The sequence below is a fragment of the Hyla sarda genome, chromosome 2 (assembly GCF_029499605.1).
Source record: "Hyla sarda isolate aHylSar1 chromosome 2, aHylSar1.hap1, whole genome shotgun sequence".
NCBI classification, from domain to species: Eukaryota; Metazoa; Chordata; class Amphibia; order Anura; family Hylidae; genus Hyla; species Hyla sarda.
Genome location: NC_079190.1, coordinates 254766880 through 254783843, shown reverse-complemented (window position 1 = coordinate 254783843; position 16964 = coordinate 254766880). Strand labels below are relative to the sequence as shown.

The following is a 16964-nucleotide window of genomic DNA, read 5'->3' as shown; positions in this document are numbered from 1 at the left end:
AAGTCATATAAAATCGATAACATTGTGGGGATTTACAATTCAGTTCAGAAAATATACAAAACTTCCTTACAATTGACAACTCATTATGACCGCTGTAAGGAGGATGGGGAGCCTACAGTAACCCATAAAACTTAAAGGGGTACTCCGGCCCTAAGACATCCTATCCCCTATACAAGGGATAAGGGATAAGATGTCTGACCGCGGGGGTCCCGCCATTGGGGACCCCCGCAATCTTGCATGCAGTACCCACCTGTAGGAGCTGCATGCAGTGCTACAGCCTCTGAGTCTGCCGGGTCAAGACTAAGGGGCCGGAGTATCGTTCACGCCCCCTCCTATAGACTTGCATTGTGGGGGCGTGGCAAGATGTCACACAGGGTCGGGGGTCATGACATCACGATACTCCAGCCCCGTAGTCTTAACCCCTCAGACTCGGAGGCTGCAGCGCTGTGTGCAGCTCCCACAGGTGGGTGCTGCATGGGAGATTGCAACGGTCTCCAACAGCGGGACCCCCGTGATCAGACATCTTCTCCCCTATCCGTTGGATAGGGGATATGATGTCCTAGGGCCAGAGTAACCCTTTAAAGGGGAATTTCAGGAATCAAAAATGAGGCCTTTTTTCTTTCAAAGACAGCACCCTCCTTGTCTCCACTTTGGGTGTGGTATTACAACTTGGCTCCACTTACTTCAATGGAACTGAGCTGCAGAACCACAACCAAACTGGAGACAATGAGTTCGCTGTCTTTGAAAGAAAAAGGGCATTTTTATGATTCCTGGAATACCCCTTTAAGGAGACAGAATGGGGCTAGCTGTGAGTATAGCACCATTTTCTTGTGCACCAGTTTTCATAAATGCTCCACTGTGGATTATGTATTTTGTAGTTTTGATATCATCAATCACTTGTTTATTATACTGAATAATTGAAGCAATAGTGAGGTAATGCTGCAATGTGCAACAAGTAAATGTCAATGGGTGGAAGATGTTTCCAATACTGTTGATTTACTAGCTTGCACCTACTAGTAAAGATAGGCTTAGTCCTGTACGGAGCATGTGGTCACAGGTCTTTACCTTCTAGACATGCTGTACAATTACCACAGAAGTCATTCCTACCTTAACAGGATCCCAGAATGTGAAGACAGCAGTAAGTAATACTGGAATAAACCATATTTTACTTATAATTCTGTGCACTCCTTGAATAAATAAGGGTGCCTGTGATCTGTATGTCTGTGTCACATCATTTACATAGCATAGGTCCAAATGAAAAACCACAGAAATAAAGCAAAAACCAATGACCTTTATGTTTTTTTATCCAAAACAAAATTCAAGCCCACCATTTGTAACACTGACAATTAGAATAAAGGCATTGCCGTTCTCCCCTTCCTACAGAACGGTGGACGCATACGTGGGTGCTTCACTGAGGTCTTCTGCATTAGACATAATTACATGGCTTTAGATGTCCGATGGAAGGTATGACTCAGTGACTAGATATCCTTCAAAGCCATCATTGAAGTCACATCCCCAAGTATCCAAAGAATGTGGAAAAGAAAGGATAGTGTCTAGGTCAGTGTTTAGGAGGAAAGTGGTTGATAGTACTCAATCACTGATTAAGAAATTATAATGAATTCTAAAAATTCACTCTTGTTCCTTCCAAAGTTAATGGTTCTGCCGCTCAAAATAATCTCTTCTCTGTGTTAGGGGCCCATTGGGATGGTTCATTTGGGGTGTGGGCCCATCCAGCAGGAAATCAGCTCCAACTGATGTTACTCTGAAATTTTCAGTTTATTTCTTATGTCCTGGGGAATATTCGTAGAGAACAGTATGATCATTAACCTTTGATGGTGCCAGGTTCAGTCAGAGAGGCTGGGGCATAGGCAGATGCTGCCAAACATGCTGCCGCTTCACAAAATCCAGGCAAACCTGCTGGTCCAGGGAAGCCTGGTCTACCAGGTTGTCCTGCAGCACCCTCTGGGCCTCTTTCCCCATCTTTTCCATCAATGGCCTGGCCAGGAATACCAGGGAGACCTGAGAAAGAGAGAATTCTCTATTAATCTGCAATGCATCATCTCCCATGTCTATGTTTCAAAGAATCTTTTTGTAAATGTAAAATAACCCTTGTGAGGTTTGACTTATTAGATGAGATTAAAATTTACAGTCAGCAGAGAAAGTACACAGAATAATTAAAGTATATTCAGACCAAACAACATCTGCACCAGTCTCACCTGGAATTCCATGAGGTCCAGGAAGGCCTTGGTGTCCACGGCCCTGTTCTCCCCGATCTCCCTTCTCTCCACGTTTACCTGGAAGAATTCAGTAAAGTCTTTAACCTCATGCATATATTATAAACTGTCTATATCAGACAGCACTATAGTACTCTGAATTGTATCTGGTGAGGTTTTCCTGTGTGAATTCTTTTTGGTAGCTTTAGTGTGAATTCTAATCTAAGAAGTCAAGTTTTTAAGCAAACTAAGAAAATAACACATGTAGCTTCTCTAGAGTGTATCTACTCACTCAGCGTTCTTGCTTATTTTGTAGCTTCCTGGGCACTGATAGAAATCCATGCAGATTTATCTAGTTATTGATGTAATTTTATTGTAATACTTATCAGAAAAATATTCAGTTTGTTTTTTATTCAATGCTCTTTGCCAGATCTATGTACAAAGTTTTACAAACCTTTGGGTCCTGTATTTCCAATTTGGCCCATAACCCCTATAATTCCCGGAATACCCCGAGGCCCATGTGGTCCGTGTATTCCCTGTTCTCCAGGTGGTCCTGGTGGTCCTGGAGGTCCAGGTGGTCCCATGATGCCACCTCCACCAAGGGCTGCTCTCTTAGCACTGACAGCTACAGCTGCTAGTTGCTCTGTGAACAAAAAAAGGTTTAGCAATAATAAACAAAACATTTAAAGATATTAATGTTTTAAAGGGGTTATCCAGGAATAGAAAAACAGAGCTAACTTAATTTAAAAATCGCTCCCCATCTGTCTCCAGGTTGGGTGTGGTTCTGCAGCTTAGTTCCATTAAAGGGGTACTCCGGTGCTTAGACATCTTATCCCCTATCCAAAGGATAGGGGATAAGATGCCTGATCGCGGGAGTCCTGCCGCTGGGGACCCCCGGGATCTTGCACGTGGCACCCTGTTTGTAATCAGTCCCCGGAGCGTGTTCGCTCCGGGTCTGATTACGGCGACCACCCGGCCGGCGGCATGTGACGTCACGCCTCCGCCACAATCTTTTTCTAAAGATTGCATTTATTTGGACGTGGAAAGGCTGCAGTCACTCGTTAACTTCCATACTCTGATCCCTTGTTGCACTTGGGGAGTGTAACCTTCTTGGGTAAGCGTTCACTTTGTCTGAGGCCCCCCCAGTGTACCTCTTGCTGGGAGTTGTAGTTTTGCAACATCTGGAGGTCTGCAGATTGAAGACCACTGAGAAGGGATTGACAGGCAGAGAGTTCACTCGAGTATAAGCCGATGGGGGCGTTTTCAGTACGAAAAATCATGCTGAAAAACTCGGCTTATATTCGAGTATATACAGTAATCAAAGACATTGGCCCAGATGTTTCAATCTGTGTCAGATTTTTGTCTCAGACAGTTAGCAACCTCACAGCTTATTTTGAGCAATGAAAGCTGAGCCCATATGTCTGAGATAAAAATCAGACACATTTTTGTATAAATCTGGACCATTGTTAATAAATCTGCCCTACCTTGTGCTGGTGTAGGGTTTGCATAGAACCAAATGAACAGGTGTTGTATCATATAACAGAAAACCAAACCGCACATGTACGCATGTAGGGGAGGCAGTGCATTTTTGGTTTTAAATACAGCAGTATACCCACCAATGAGGTCCTGTAGCACTGCAGAGATTGTACACATTCAGAGTGGTGACACCGCTGGGTTTTTAACCACTAGGTTTCCTTTCAAGTTATATACACGTATTTTAAACTACATAATAAAAGATAAGTTTTAAGAGAGGGTGCATTCAAAAGAGGTCTTGCACCCCCACCTGTAGTCTAGGTATGGGGTTTGGTTTTGTGGTGTAGGGTTTGTTCACACAAGCAAAAAGTGGTTTGTGGAACAGAAACCATACTGATTTCCACAACAAAAATTGTGCAGTTTAGCCCAAAACAAACAAAACATCTCCCAATGATTTCAATGTAGAAAGGGGATTTAAAAAAAAATAATTCACTTTTTCCTTGCATAAAAATCCACGTGAAGGACAACATTAAAATCAGCACCAAAAGTTAAATAAAAGCACACAGCTAATTTCATTCAGGTGTTTAGGTGTTTTTTTCTAAGTAGTTTTTCTCCTTCTGAACATACCCTTACTATTTTGCAGATACATGTTGCTCAAAATGGCCACCTACACAAAATCTGCATTTGTGCATAAAAGTCACATGCAGGAAGCCTTTTTATTAGCTTATTCCAACATTTTTACCAGTCAGCAACATCTGAACATTCCTTGCTGCCTTTTCGGTACCTGACTTATCTGAGAAATACTTACCCTGCAACATTTTCAGAACAACTTCAACTATGTGCTGATCTCCTGCATCTCTTCCCTGAAAGAAAAAAATCTTACTGAAACCTTATCCGACACGATGTCTAATTGAGATCTTCTTGCTCTAGAACATGACTGTCTCACTAAAGTTGAGGTTGCCCTGGTCATATAAGAACATTTTGTTATTACTTACAGGAATTCCTTGGCGTCCAGGCATCCCAGGGACACCCCTCTCTCCATTAAGTCCTCTTGGTCCTGGTAGCCCTGCAAGGCCTTGTATTCCAGGCTGGCCAGGATCTCCAGTGGGGCCTGTATAACCTGTTTCTCCATGTACACCTTGCTGCAAAGAAACATAAGAAATTATTTAACCCACATGCTGTTAGCAATGGCAAATAAAGAAAAACATTTTATATTTTGACAAACCTACCTGACCCTTTGGACCTGGTTCGCCAGACTCCCCCTAAAAAAACAAAAAACAGATACATATTTGAGCCATTGTTCTTAATACCAGGCATTGCTAAACAAATAATATTAATTGTATATTATGTGTGTTATAAAAAGAAAAGTATACATTATAAAAGACCTACTGCCCTAATAATATTAGGCTAAGGAAACTATTCACTCCTTATACAATTTTTAGCTCTAAAGCCTCTCTGTTTATGGGCCTCTCTTAATTTCACGATCATGAAGCATTTAAAGGAAAACTGTCAGCTTGCTCCCCCCACACTAACCAGAGGTACTGGTGGGTAGTGCGAGGGACGCTGATGAGATTATGCTTACCATGCCCGGATCCGCCCCGCCGTTTGTCCGTAATCTTCTATTTTTGGTATATGCTAAGTAGGTGCTAACTTGCATCGGCCGGGCTAACTGGCACTCTGACGTCAGAGTTTCTGGCCGCAGCGCCGCCCAGCTCATGAATATTCTTCCCCTCCCTCCGCCTCTCCCTCTTCATTACAGAGTGGGGAGAAGAGGGAGATGTGGAGAGAGGGGAGGAATATTGATGAGCTGGGCGGCGCTGCGGCCAGAAACTCTGACGTCAGAGTGCCAGTTAGCCTGGCCGGTGAAAGTATAATAAATTTAATTATTACATTTATCACATATACATTTTTATAAGTTTGTTAAATGTAGAAAAACTAACCTAGGCACATCACTTACTGCACGTTCACATCAGGTTTTTATTTATCCTATATGCCCAGGCTGCAACATCAAAAATAACTAACCTTAACTTACCTCTCGCCCCTTCCCCAGGTGTGCTGATATCAGTCTCCCCTTCTCTGGCCCCAATCTTCTGCATTCTAGGACCTGACACATCACACTGCACAGAGCTTATCACCAGTCCCACTATGTTCTGTCTTGGCTGGTGATATGCTAAGTGGCAGTGTCATGTAACGTGCCCGGCCATAACAGCGCATGAGGTGGGAAATAGCTGCAGCAGGCAATACAGTAAGCTCAGCGCAGTGTGACGTGTCATGCCCCAGAATGCAGAAGAAGACAGGGGCTGAAGAATGGGAGGCCAATATCGGAGCACTGATGGAGTGGTGGAAGGAAAGTTAAGGTTATTTATTTTTGTTGTTGCATATAGGATAAATATTTTTAAAAAATGCCAGATAACCCCTTCAATGTCCATTTTCCAATCATATCCATTTATTGCAGGACTTAAAAGAGCAGCAGCCAATGCTTTTCAGTCCTGAAAAATTAAATATGTTCAAATGTTCAAATTATACTTAATGTAGTCACTAGTTTACTAAATTTGGTCCATGAAACTCAATGGGCCCATTGTCTGTACATTGTATACATCAGCTATGTTTTTGGACGTTGTGTGGGTATATTATTTAATGCATAGGAAATATAAATGTATAGGACCTTTCCCGGGTCATGTGATTTACAGTTGTGATGTATAATTGTTTAAGGACCTTACTGGGTCATGTGATGTACCCAGAGTTCACTGGGTTCAGGACTTACAGGTTTGCTGACCAATGAGCTTAGTCCAGCCCCCTATTATCTAAAGGGCTGTAGTCTGTAAATTCTCTCTTATCTCCTGGATATCAAGCAAGCACAATCAGCATAACTTCATTCAACTCATCTAGGCCAAAACTTAAAAGAACTAGCAGCCACTAAAACCGTGAGTTATCAAGCTCAACCTATCAAATCCTGTGTGACTACTACCAGCTAAAATCTTATAATTAGTAGCACCATAGTCTGCATAAAAAAGCTCATTATTTCAAGTCCCAGCAAAACCTGTGAGGAACCTGCATCCCGGTTCTCTCTGAAAAACTGCATAATTGTAAATACTGTTGCATACCAATTAAAGAAAAGTTTTCCAGTTACATAAAATCTGCTGTGGAAATTCCATTTATTATCCCTGCCGTTTGTGGGACGGTTAGCGGCAGGAACATTACTATTGAGCAAACTGCACCCTGGTGTCACGACAAGTAAGGGCTAATACCACCAGACCCTTCATTCACCATTGCAACACCCCAGACACCACACTAATATATAAACTTGTAGCTCCCCTCTTTCCAAAATGACTTGGGAAGGGGAGCATGTTTTAGGCAGTAGGGGTATACTAGAGAATGTAGCTTACTTAGTTCTGAACTGTTCACCAAAGATTGAGCTATCATTAGGATCACATTTGAGTCAAATCCAGCCTCAATACTTTTCTTAGTCAAGAGGAAAGTTTATTTAACCGTTATGCAGTAAAGCAACTCACCTTTTCTCCCTTTTCACCACCTAAACCTTCAACTCCTGGATCACCCTAAAGACAAGCAAAATTTTCTTTAGCATTATGAACAAGAAAAGGATGATGTTTGACAGCAGTGTGTGTATTTTATGGGTTTCAGATGAAAGATAACCAAACATATGGTTAGTTTACAAAAAAAAAAACATCACAACACACTTACCAATTCACCCTTTCCTCCAACCTTCCCTGGAAAGCCCTGTAGAATAAAAGAAGCAACAAGTAAGTTTGCCAATACCTTGCATCAGTACCTACCATATACATTTCAGGATATTTGATAGTAGTAATAGATTACCCATCCCCCTTACAGATGACTCCCCGCCCCCCCCCAAAAGCCTGCTAAGATTTACATAGCAGAGGAGTAAACACAAGAAAAAGACATTCTGAATAATCTTAAATGACGGTGCGTTTACCTTGTCTCCTTTTACTCCAGGAATTCCCTGTGGTCCTGGTATGCCGGGAGGTCCCTGTTCTCCCTTTGCACCCTAAGAAATTAGGAAAAACAAACAATTTCACTCAGACCAGATAATAGGATTTCGTTCCAGTCGTTTGAATTAGAACATTGAAAAGTTTAATAGGATTGTTGTCCACATGATACAACTATTCAGTACTGGGATCAGATCAAACAAACGCATGGCTTTGAAGTGTTAAGGTCAGTTCTTTCCCAACCTTACTGCACATCTATTTGTTTTCTTTTGCAAGTCATTAAGATTGTAACATACAGGTGGAAAAATAGCACATGTTCAATTCCCAGGTTAAAGCTGATGAAGAATGTACATCCTTTGAAATGTGTTTTCTATGGAGTTGTAATTTTCATCCCAGTTAATACCAGCACATATATACATGTTGCCAAGCATCCTGAATTGATATTCTACACCAGAGGGCAGACAGCAGCAACACCTACATTTAACTAATATACAGGGCCTTATCAGTGGTTGCAAGTTTTGAACCCGGCTCAGATGACCATGATACCTGGGGAAGGGAAATTAACCTATTTTTTGTCTCCTGCACATTGAAGCGCTGTTCTTATCTCCCTAGCTCTTGATGTACACTTCATGAGAGGAGTAGCAGTCTGAACACTGCACCTAATCATACCAAGAAAAAAAAATGTCTCATAATCTATAATCACCATGGCAGGAAAATTTTTATTTCATTCTTACTTCACCTTTTCAATTGTTAAATTGATGAGATTTCATGTTGCTTTTTGATGGTGAGGTAAAGACAGATAAGTCGGAATAGCGAGTTCCAGTGTATGGGCAAAGCATGCGAGAAGTCTTGGATGCGGTTGTGTGAGCTGACAATGGTAGAGCACAAGCGAAGGATCGGAGATTGTGTAAGGGTTGATATCAGAATATTAGGTCAAAGATATATTGAGGGGACACTTTGTCAACGGCCTTGTATGTCATGGTTAATAGTTAAAGCAAATTTTTTTGGGCAATAGCTAGGCAGTGAAGGGATTGGCAGAGGGGAGAAGCAGAGTGGATTAGACGGGCAGCAGAGTTGAGGATGGATTGGAGGGGAGCAAGAGTGTTTGATGAAAGGCCGGAGAGGAAGATGTTTCAATAGTCCACTTGGGAGATGATGATGGCATGTACCAGAAGTTCAGTTAAGAAAAGATCAAATGTAAGAAATGGTTTTGAGGTTGGTGCAGCAGGAGGTGGTAAGGTGAATGTGTGGTTTAAAAGAGAGAGCAGGATTAAATGTGACCTCAAGACAGTGGACATGTGGTACCAGGGAGAGGGTAGAGCCTGTAATGGGTGGAGCAAGATGGGGGGGGGGGCATAATGAATTCTGTTTTCTCTATGTTGAGTTTTAGAAAGTAGGTGGAAAAGAATGCAAATATACTGTGGCTAACAAACACTGCTCCAGATAACCTTCCCTGCTCTCCAGAATCACAGAGAGGTTTGAGTGTCATAGAAACTGGATTAAATGATCTGTCACAGGTCAAAGGTACAGATGGAAAAAAGTAGGGACCAAAGTAGGACAGAACGTTGGTTGACTTCATCAGTAAGATGATGAGGGATGAGGTGTGAAGGTAGTGTGTGAGAAGGACACTCTAAATGTACGGTTGCTGAAGTATAAGGAGATCCAGGAGAGAGTGAGATTTGTGGCAGGTGGGAGTGGTCAACCATGTAAAAAGCATAGGAAAGGTCAAGGAGAAGGAGCTTGACATGAGTCTATGGCAGTGAGTGGATCTTTTGCCAGCTTGGTTAGTGTAGTTCCAGATTGAAGGTGGTCAAAGAGTGAGTTGCATGAGAGTACACATGGGGGAGGGGGAGTAGCTGGACAAAGAGGATGGGTCTAAGGATGACTTTTTGAGGAAGGGTGTGATGGTTGCATGTTTTAATGGAAAGGTGTTAGTGTTTAGTAATAAATTAAAGAGATGGGGTAGTCTGGGATAAACACTGTAGTAAGAAAGGTATACGGGGGGATTGGATTGGTTGAACTGCACAGGTGGTTAGATAGAGAGTCATTTGAAGAACTTGTCTTCAATACTGAGGGAGAAGTAAGTTATGAAGGAAGAGTACTGGGCTGTGTCTACATTGTGGAGAAAGGATATGGTGTAAAGTGCCAGCAAAAAGTCTGAGAATTTCAAAATGTATAAGGTGCCTACAAGGATGGGCAAGGTTCTGGACTGGAGGTTATGGTTCAGATATGTGAGAAGTGTGTGAGAGCTTAGATATGGAACAGAGGCAGGTGAAAATAAAGTTAAAGGAGTACTCCGGTGAAAACCTTTATTCTTTTAAATCAACTGGTGGCAGAAAGTTAAAAATATTTGTAAATGACTTCTATTAAAAAATCTTAATCTTTCCAGTACTTATTAGCTGCTGAATGCTACAGAGGAAATCCCTTTCTTTTTGGAACACTGACATTACGAGCACAGTGCTCTCTGCTGACATCTCTGTCCATTTTAGCAACCATACATAGCAGATGTAAGCCAAGGGCAGCATGGTGGCTCAGTGGTTAGCAGTGCTGGGGACTTGGGTTCAAATCCCACTAAGGACAACAATAAATAAAGCGTTGTTATTATTATTATTATTATTATAACATCAGCAGAGAGAACTGTGCTCGTGATGTCATCAGAGAGCATTTCAAAAAGAAAAGAATTTCCACTGTAGTATTCAGCAGCTAATAAGTACAGGAAGGATTAAGATTTTTTAATAGAAGTAATTTACAAATATGTTTAACTTTCTGCCACCAGTTGATTTAAAAGAAAAAATGTTTTCACCGGAGTACCCCTTGAAGTGTGTGACCCACAGAAGACCACTGTGAGAGGCCAAGGGAGAAGTGTAGAAGATATGCTGCCTTCTTTACAGCTATATACTGTATAGCTCCCATAATTTGGTTGTTCACTTACTGTGCTAGTTGTGATTTACTTTACATAAGGGGTGTTTTAGTCTGTGTTTGGTGTCAAAAGAATGTTCCAATAGTCTTGTGTAAAGATTTATGTAAAAATATTATGATAATCTGTAGTCACATGAGGTTAGGCATGTGCAGTGCCATAGGTCTGCATTAAAAATGCATTCAAATGGCAAAAGCAAGCTATTACTGTAAATACTTTTGATGTAGCTCGTTACTATATTAGCAAAAAGCAGATCCAAAACTGAATTGTACTGGTCTTTCATATTGTAGGCTTTCTGTGCACATAGCAAATGTGAAGGCGTTGTTACAACCTTTTATATAATCTTAGATGTGTTAAAATTGGCAAAGTAGTGCCCTCTAGTGGAAAAAAGCACCAAATCATATAAAAAACATCAACAGTTGAAGAAACATTATTTAACTGCACTGCAGTCTATTAAATGTTAACTGAGGGCTTCACAAAAGTCTGTCTGTCTATCTATCTTTCTATCTATCTGTGTATCTATTTTTTCTCTACACCTATCATGTCTATCCATTTATTTATCCCTCTCATCTAATATCTATCTATATATCTAAAAAAAATCCAATGGCACAGCACTCCAATAAAAAAGTGTAGGTTTATTCACACATATCTCATAACAGCAACGTTTCTGCAGCGCCCCGCTATCATTACTGCACAGAGCACGCTCGAGCGGCGATACAGGGGCCGGAGCATCGTGACGTCATGGCTCCGCCCACTCATGAGGTCACGGCCGCCCCTTTAATGCAAGTATATGGGAGGGGGCGTGATAGCCATCACACCCCCTCCCGTAGACTTGTATTGAGGGAGCGGGCCGTGACGTCCCGAGGGGGCGGAGCCGTGACGTCACGATGCTCCAGCCCCTGTATTGCCCGTCATTATGCACAGAGCGAGTTTGCTCTGTGCAGTAATGATAGCAGGGTGCCGCAGCGGAGATCCCGGGGGTCCCCAGCAGCGGGACCCCGGCAATCTGACATCTTATCCCCTATCCTTTGGATAGGGGATAAGATGCTAGGGGCAGAGTACCCCTTTAAATGAAGAGCCATGGACCACGAGGAAGGAGAGGTTAACCCCTCCGGCTACCTATATTCTGCTTTTTTCACACTTTTGTTCAGTCATCCTAGGGCAGGGGTTCTCAACCAGGGGTACTCGTACACCTAGGGGTACGCCAAGGGTTATGTGGGAGTACGGCAATTCGCTGACAAATACCGGCCATACATTGGCCAGTATTAGTCAGTACAGAGCTAAGATTGGACTCCACAGTCGCCGCGGCAGCTCACTATATTGTACCGTTTACGTGAGCTGCAGTGGCTGCCAGGCCTGACGTGTGAGGTCCCTGACATTGCACGGAGGTTTCGGCACAGCGCAGAAAGACGTCATCTGTCAGTGCGGCCCTCCGACTCCCGACAAACGGGATAGACACAGGCCTGGTAAGCATGTTAAACTAAGTGTAACATTGCAGTATGGGAGGGTGTTATTGTATGAATCTCATATATTGGCCCAGGGGGATCTAGGGGGGAATAATTGCACAAGAGGATTAAGATGGAGGGGGAGCGGGGATAATGGCAAAAGGGGATCAGAGGGAGGGGGGAATAATGGCACAAGGGGATTAATATGAAGCGGGGGGTAATCATTATTCCCCCCTCCATCTTAATCCCCTTGTGACATTATTCTCCCCTCCCCCTGATTCCCTTTTGCCATTATCCGATATCCGATTATGGCAAAAGGGGATCAGAGGGAGGGGGGAATAATGCCACAAGGGGATTAAGATGGAGGGGGGAATAATGGGACAATGGGATTAAGATGGAGGGGGGAATAATGGCACAAGGGGATTAAGTATCGCATGAGTATTGCATTAGAAAGGTAAGCACACGCTATTATGAAATTAAGTACTTTTATGGCTTTATATGTCTGCAGGTATCCCTCGTGCATAAGTTCCACGCAAAATTACGCGCAAGGGGTACCCACGGACATATTTTCACCCTATGAGGGTACAGTCGCAAAAAAGGTTGAGAACCACTGCCCTAGGGGATTTATATAGGTGTCTATTGACTCTGCAATACTACAATATTTGTGTACTACAGTGTACTGCTATGCTAGAGTGGGCAGGTTGTAATAGTGGATGTTACACAGCAGCTACGGGTAGAGCCCTGCATTGGGATTGGAATCCTGCGGGATCCCATGGGCAGGCACGCATGGAATTAAGGCTGTTGCGGACTGGATCGGGCAGTTAGGCGCTATGTCTGCAAACCCTGCTCTCTCTCGCATCGCAGATCCGACCTCCATGACTTCAGGGCCATCTTTAACGTGGGGAAAAGGGGCAGCTGCTCTGGGCCCTGTCATTCCTGCGGGCCCAAAGCAGCTAGGCCTTAAGCCCCACGTTAAAGCAGCAAGCCGCCGCTTGTAAAGGCAGGGCCGGCCCTGCTGCCTTTAAAACAGTGAGCCTGCGGCCGGGACTGACAGGGGATGTTGCGCAAGTTACGTTCCTCCGCAGACCCGTGCAGGAGGACGTCAGCGACGTCACACGTCAGTCCCGGCCGCCGCAGGAAAGAAGAAACCATGGATGGCCAGGTGAGTGTGTCTTTAACTGTATCTGTCTGTAGTGTGTGTCTGTAAGTGTATGTCTGTAGTGTGTGTCTGTAAGTGTATGTCTGTAGTGTGTGTCTGTAAGCATATGTCTGTTAGTGTGTGTCAGTCAGGCAGGGGGGGAGGGTTAGTGTGCTAACTAACCTTATGTGGGGAAACTATGCTGTCTACCAAATGTGGGGGAACACTGCTGTCTACCTAATGTGGGGGTACTATGCTGTCTACCTAATGTGGGGGTACGATGCTGTCTACCTAATGTGGGGGAACTATATGGTGTCTACCTAATGTGAGGAAACTATGCTGTCTACCTAATGAAGGGGGGGGGGGGGGGTACAAAAAAAATTGCTAGCCCAGGGTCCAATCAAAAGATGGCCCTGCATGACTTAGATTCCACTCTTCCATCCCGAGTCCCAGTGCTTACCCTGCATCATGCTTGATTGGTGGCTGGTGCTGCAATCAATGCACAGACTGTTTCCTCCCCCCTTGCTGGCTGGACCCCTGTCACTGAAGGTGGTACACTGCTAGGTGAAGTACAACAATGGCCATTCCAGACTGCCAGCATGCCAGTGTGGTGCAGTAACTTTTTAATGACAGGTCTTCTTAGGGTTCTTGTTTATTCTAAAACTACAACTCCCAGCATGTCTCATTAGTAGTGTACAGACATTATGGTGCAATGCTCTGCACCCCCATATGAGTGTGCAGAGCCTTGCACCATAGTGTCTGTACATTACATGGGGGTGTGAGAAGAGCATGACTGCACTACAATGCAGTGGCGTCTCCAGCATTCATATTTAGGGGGGGCACATGGGGGGCCAGTGACAAAAGTGGGGGGGCAATTTTAAAACGTGTGTGTGTATATATATATATATATATATATATATATATATATATATATACACATATATATTTTTTTTATGTATATATATCATAAATAAATACACACACACTGTGCAGAACATGTTTAATTTTAAAAAAAATAAAAAAAAAATGTAATTTAAAATCTTCATACATTCTTGTCGCACAATTATAATTTTTTTCCGTTTTTGCCATAGATTTTTGGGTAAAATGACTGATGTCATTACAAAGTAGAATTGGTGGCGCGAAAAATAAGCCATGATATGGATTTTTAGGTGCAAAATTGAAAGGGTTAGGATTTTTAAAAGGTGAGGAGGAAAAACAAAAGTGCAAGAACAGAAAAACTCTATGTCCTTAAGGCGTTAAAACTTTTGGACACTACCATCAACTTTGATAGCGGCATCTAAAGGGTTAATGTCGGACATCAGCCTGATTGGTGATGTCTGGCATTAGCTGAGGGTTCTAGCTAATGATTTATACAACACACTGGTAGCAGGCACTGTGCGTACACATACGCCTTGTGTCCTTAGGTCTCATTTACACGGATGGATCCCCCAACAATGGACCCTACAGTGCTGCCTCCATCTGTGCCTGCTCATAACGGCAATCCTCCACTACAAGCAGACACGCTTTGATGTGTATACTCACACACATTGCGGCTGCTCTCGGCCTAGCTCAGAGAGCAGGAGTGGCCATGATGTGTGTGAGTATACACATCAAAGCGTGTGTGCAGTATACACATCAAAGCGTATCTGCTCGTAGTGGTGGAGCAGGCACAGATGGAGGCAGCACTGTAGGGTCCATTGTCGGGGGATCCGCAGCGTAAAATATGCTGGGGATCCACCCCTGAATGAGCCCTTAGGGTATGTTCACACGTACAGGATCTGCTGTATATTTTCTTCAGCTGATTTTGCTACCTATTGAAGCTAATGGGTTGCAGAATCAGCTGCATAAAATATGCAGCTGATCCTGTACATGTGATTTGGGGTTTAATGATAAACTAGCAGTGTGTTCACATGTTGTCCTTCCAGAGGGGTCTCTTTCCCTCCTCCAGTGTCTACAGGTCACCAACAGGTCACATTACCAGAAAAATGTATGGAAAATTGCGGGAAAAATTGCGCGGCTTTACCGCGATTTACGAAAACTTGCGGTAAAAATGCGCAATTGTGCCGCGATTTTCCCCAAACATTGTTCTGATAATGTGACCTGTGGACACTGGAGGAGGGGAAGTGACCCCACTGGACTGCTACTATACACATGACCCAGGATAGACTGCTGATCAGGGGAGAGAGAGGGAGGACACGGGACATCACTCACCTAACATGAAGCTGCTCTGTGTTCCGGAGGCCTGTCAGCTCTCGGCCCCCGTCCTGTGCTGGGGGCGGAGCCATCATCAGGTACCTTCATCCCTGCAGCTGCAGTGGGCTCTTTACCCAGCAGGTCAGTCCGCCCCTGGCCCCGATACTAGTATACTATTTATTTTAAATTGGGGGGGCACAAGGGGGGGCCATGGCCCCCTCTGCCCCCCCCAGCGACCCCACTGCTCCAATGCTCTGCTAAAACCCCCTATGTGTATAGGAATGCTAGGGTGCAATGCTCTGCACTATGTGCACCCCAGTAGCAGAGCATTACACCCCAGTGTGTACACATTTCTGTATGTCTGTACATTCCTCTATAAGGGTGCAGAGCATTGCACCCAAGTGACCATACAATCCTAAATTAGCGGGAATGGACGGAATAGAACACACATGTTACCGAAGCGGGCGGGAATGGAACAAACACTTTGCGGGAGCAGGCAGGTAAATAAGTCAGAAATTAATTGATTAGAGAAACAGCCTTGTGCAAGGCTCTACTACAGAGCCTATCAAAAGATGATTTTGCCATCATGGTGCCACACAGCACCCCGACAGGTGTGGTACATGTCAAATAACCATGACATACATGACATAGTTTTTGTTTACCATGGCATCTAAGGGGTTAAAGGAAATCTGTCATCAGTGTCACCTGCACTAATCTGTAGGTACCGACAGATAGTGCAGGTGACACTGATGACAATGGCACCTTATCCCGTTCCGTGGTGGGGATCTTTGTTAATCTCCTCCATTAGCTCCGCTCCGGGCACCCGGCTTGGGGCATGGGCAGAGCTTACTGAAATCACCGCTGCTGTTCTCTCTCAGCGGGACCCAGCAGGGAGCAGCAGCGGTGACACCACTAAGCTCCACCCATGTCCCAAGCTGCTGTTGCTCTCTGCAGGGTTTTTTTGTGATTACCAATCTGTATTATTTTCGTGAGTCTTAGTATTTACAAATTATTAGAATTTCCACATTATACACTGTATATTTGTGATCTCCACATTATCATTTTTTCAAATACTTTATAGCTATTGTTCCAACTGGGTTTAATTGTTTTTATTTTTATATTCTGTCTGTTTTTAGCCTTTACTTATAAAACTAGTTTTACTGTACTAGGTGTGCACTTGTTTTTGTGCATTTCTGTTTTTTTCTGGTTGTTAATGGGCACTGTCAGATTCGAAAACATTTTATATGTTGTACACCTTTGCAAAACCTTAACCTTTCTAATATTTTTCATAAGAAAATTTTCTTTTCTTTTCATAGAAAGCATGGCTTATAAAATCATGGCTTTGTCCAAGCTGAAGCACAAACATGGTCAAAGTCCAGTAAGTGAGGGTAGGTGTTACGCCGAGCGCTCCGGGTCCCCGCTCCTCCCCGGAGCGCTCGCAACATCCTCGCTACGGCAGCGCCCCGGTCAGATCCACTGACCGGGTGCGCTGCGATACCGCCTCCAGCCGGGATGCGATTCGCGATGCGGGTGGCGCCCGCTCGCGATGCGCACCCCAGCTTCCGTACCTGACTCGCTCTCCCTCGGTCCTGTCCCGGCGCGTGCGGCCCCGCTCCCTAG

At 43.9% G+C, this 16964-nt stretch overlaps 1 protein-coding gene across 3 annotated transcripts in view; it reads right to left on the bottom strand.

Moving 5' to 3' along the window:
• Positions 1 to 707: 707 nt before the first annotated feature.
• Positions 708 to 16964, bottom strand: part of COL9A2 (collagen type IX alpha 2 chain) — a 111227-nt gene continuing 94970 nt past the window's right edge. For all 3 annotated transcript variants that reach the window (XM_056556998.1, XM_056556996.1, XM_056556995.1), the window contains exons 24-32: positions 7639 to 7710; positions 7389 to 7424; positions 7199 to 7243; positions 4916 to 4948; positions 4682 to 4828; positions 4495 to 4549; positions 2668 to 2856; positions 2217 to 2294; positions 708 to 2019 (exon numbers count right to left, since the gene is read on the bottom strand). In XM_056556998.1, the coding sequence (XP_056412973.1) occupies positions 1823 to 2019; positions 2217 to 2294; positions 2668 to 2856; positions 4495 to 4549; positions 4682 to 4828; positions 4916 to 4948; positions 7199 to 7243; positions 7389 to 7424; positions 7639 to 7710 (852 nt within the window). In that variant the 3' untranslated portion in view covers positions 708 to 1822. The remainder of the gene's footprint in view (positions 2020 to 2216; positions 2295 to 2667; positions 2857 to 4494; positions 4550 to 4681; positions 4829 to 4915; positions 4949 to 7198; positions 7244 to 7388; positions 7425 to 7638; positions 7711 to 16964) is intronic.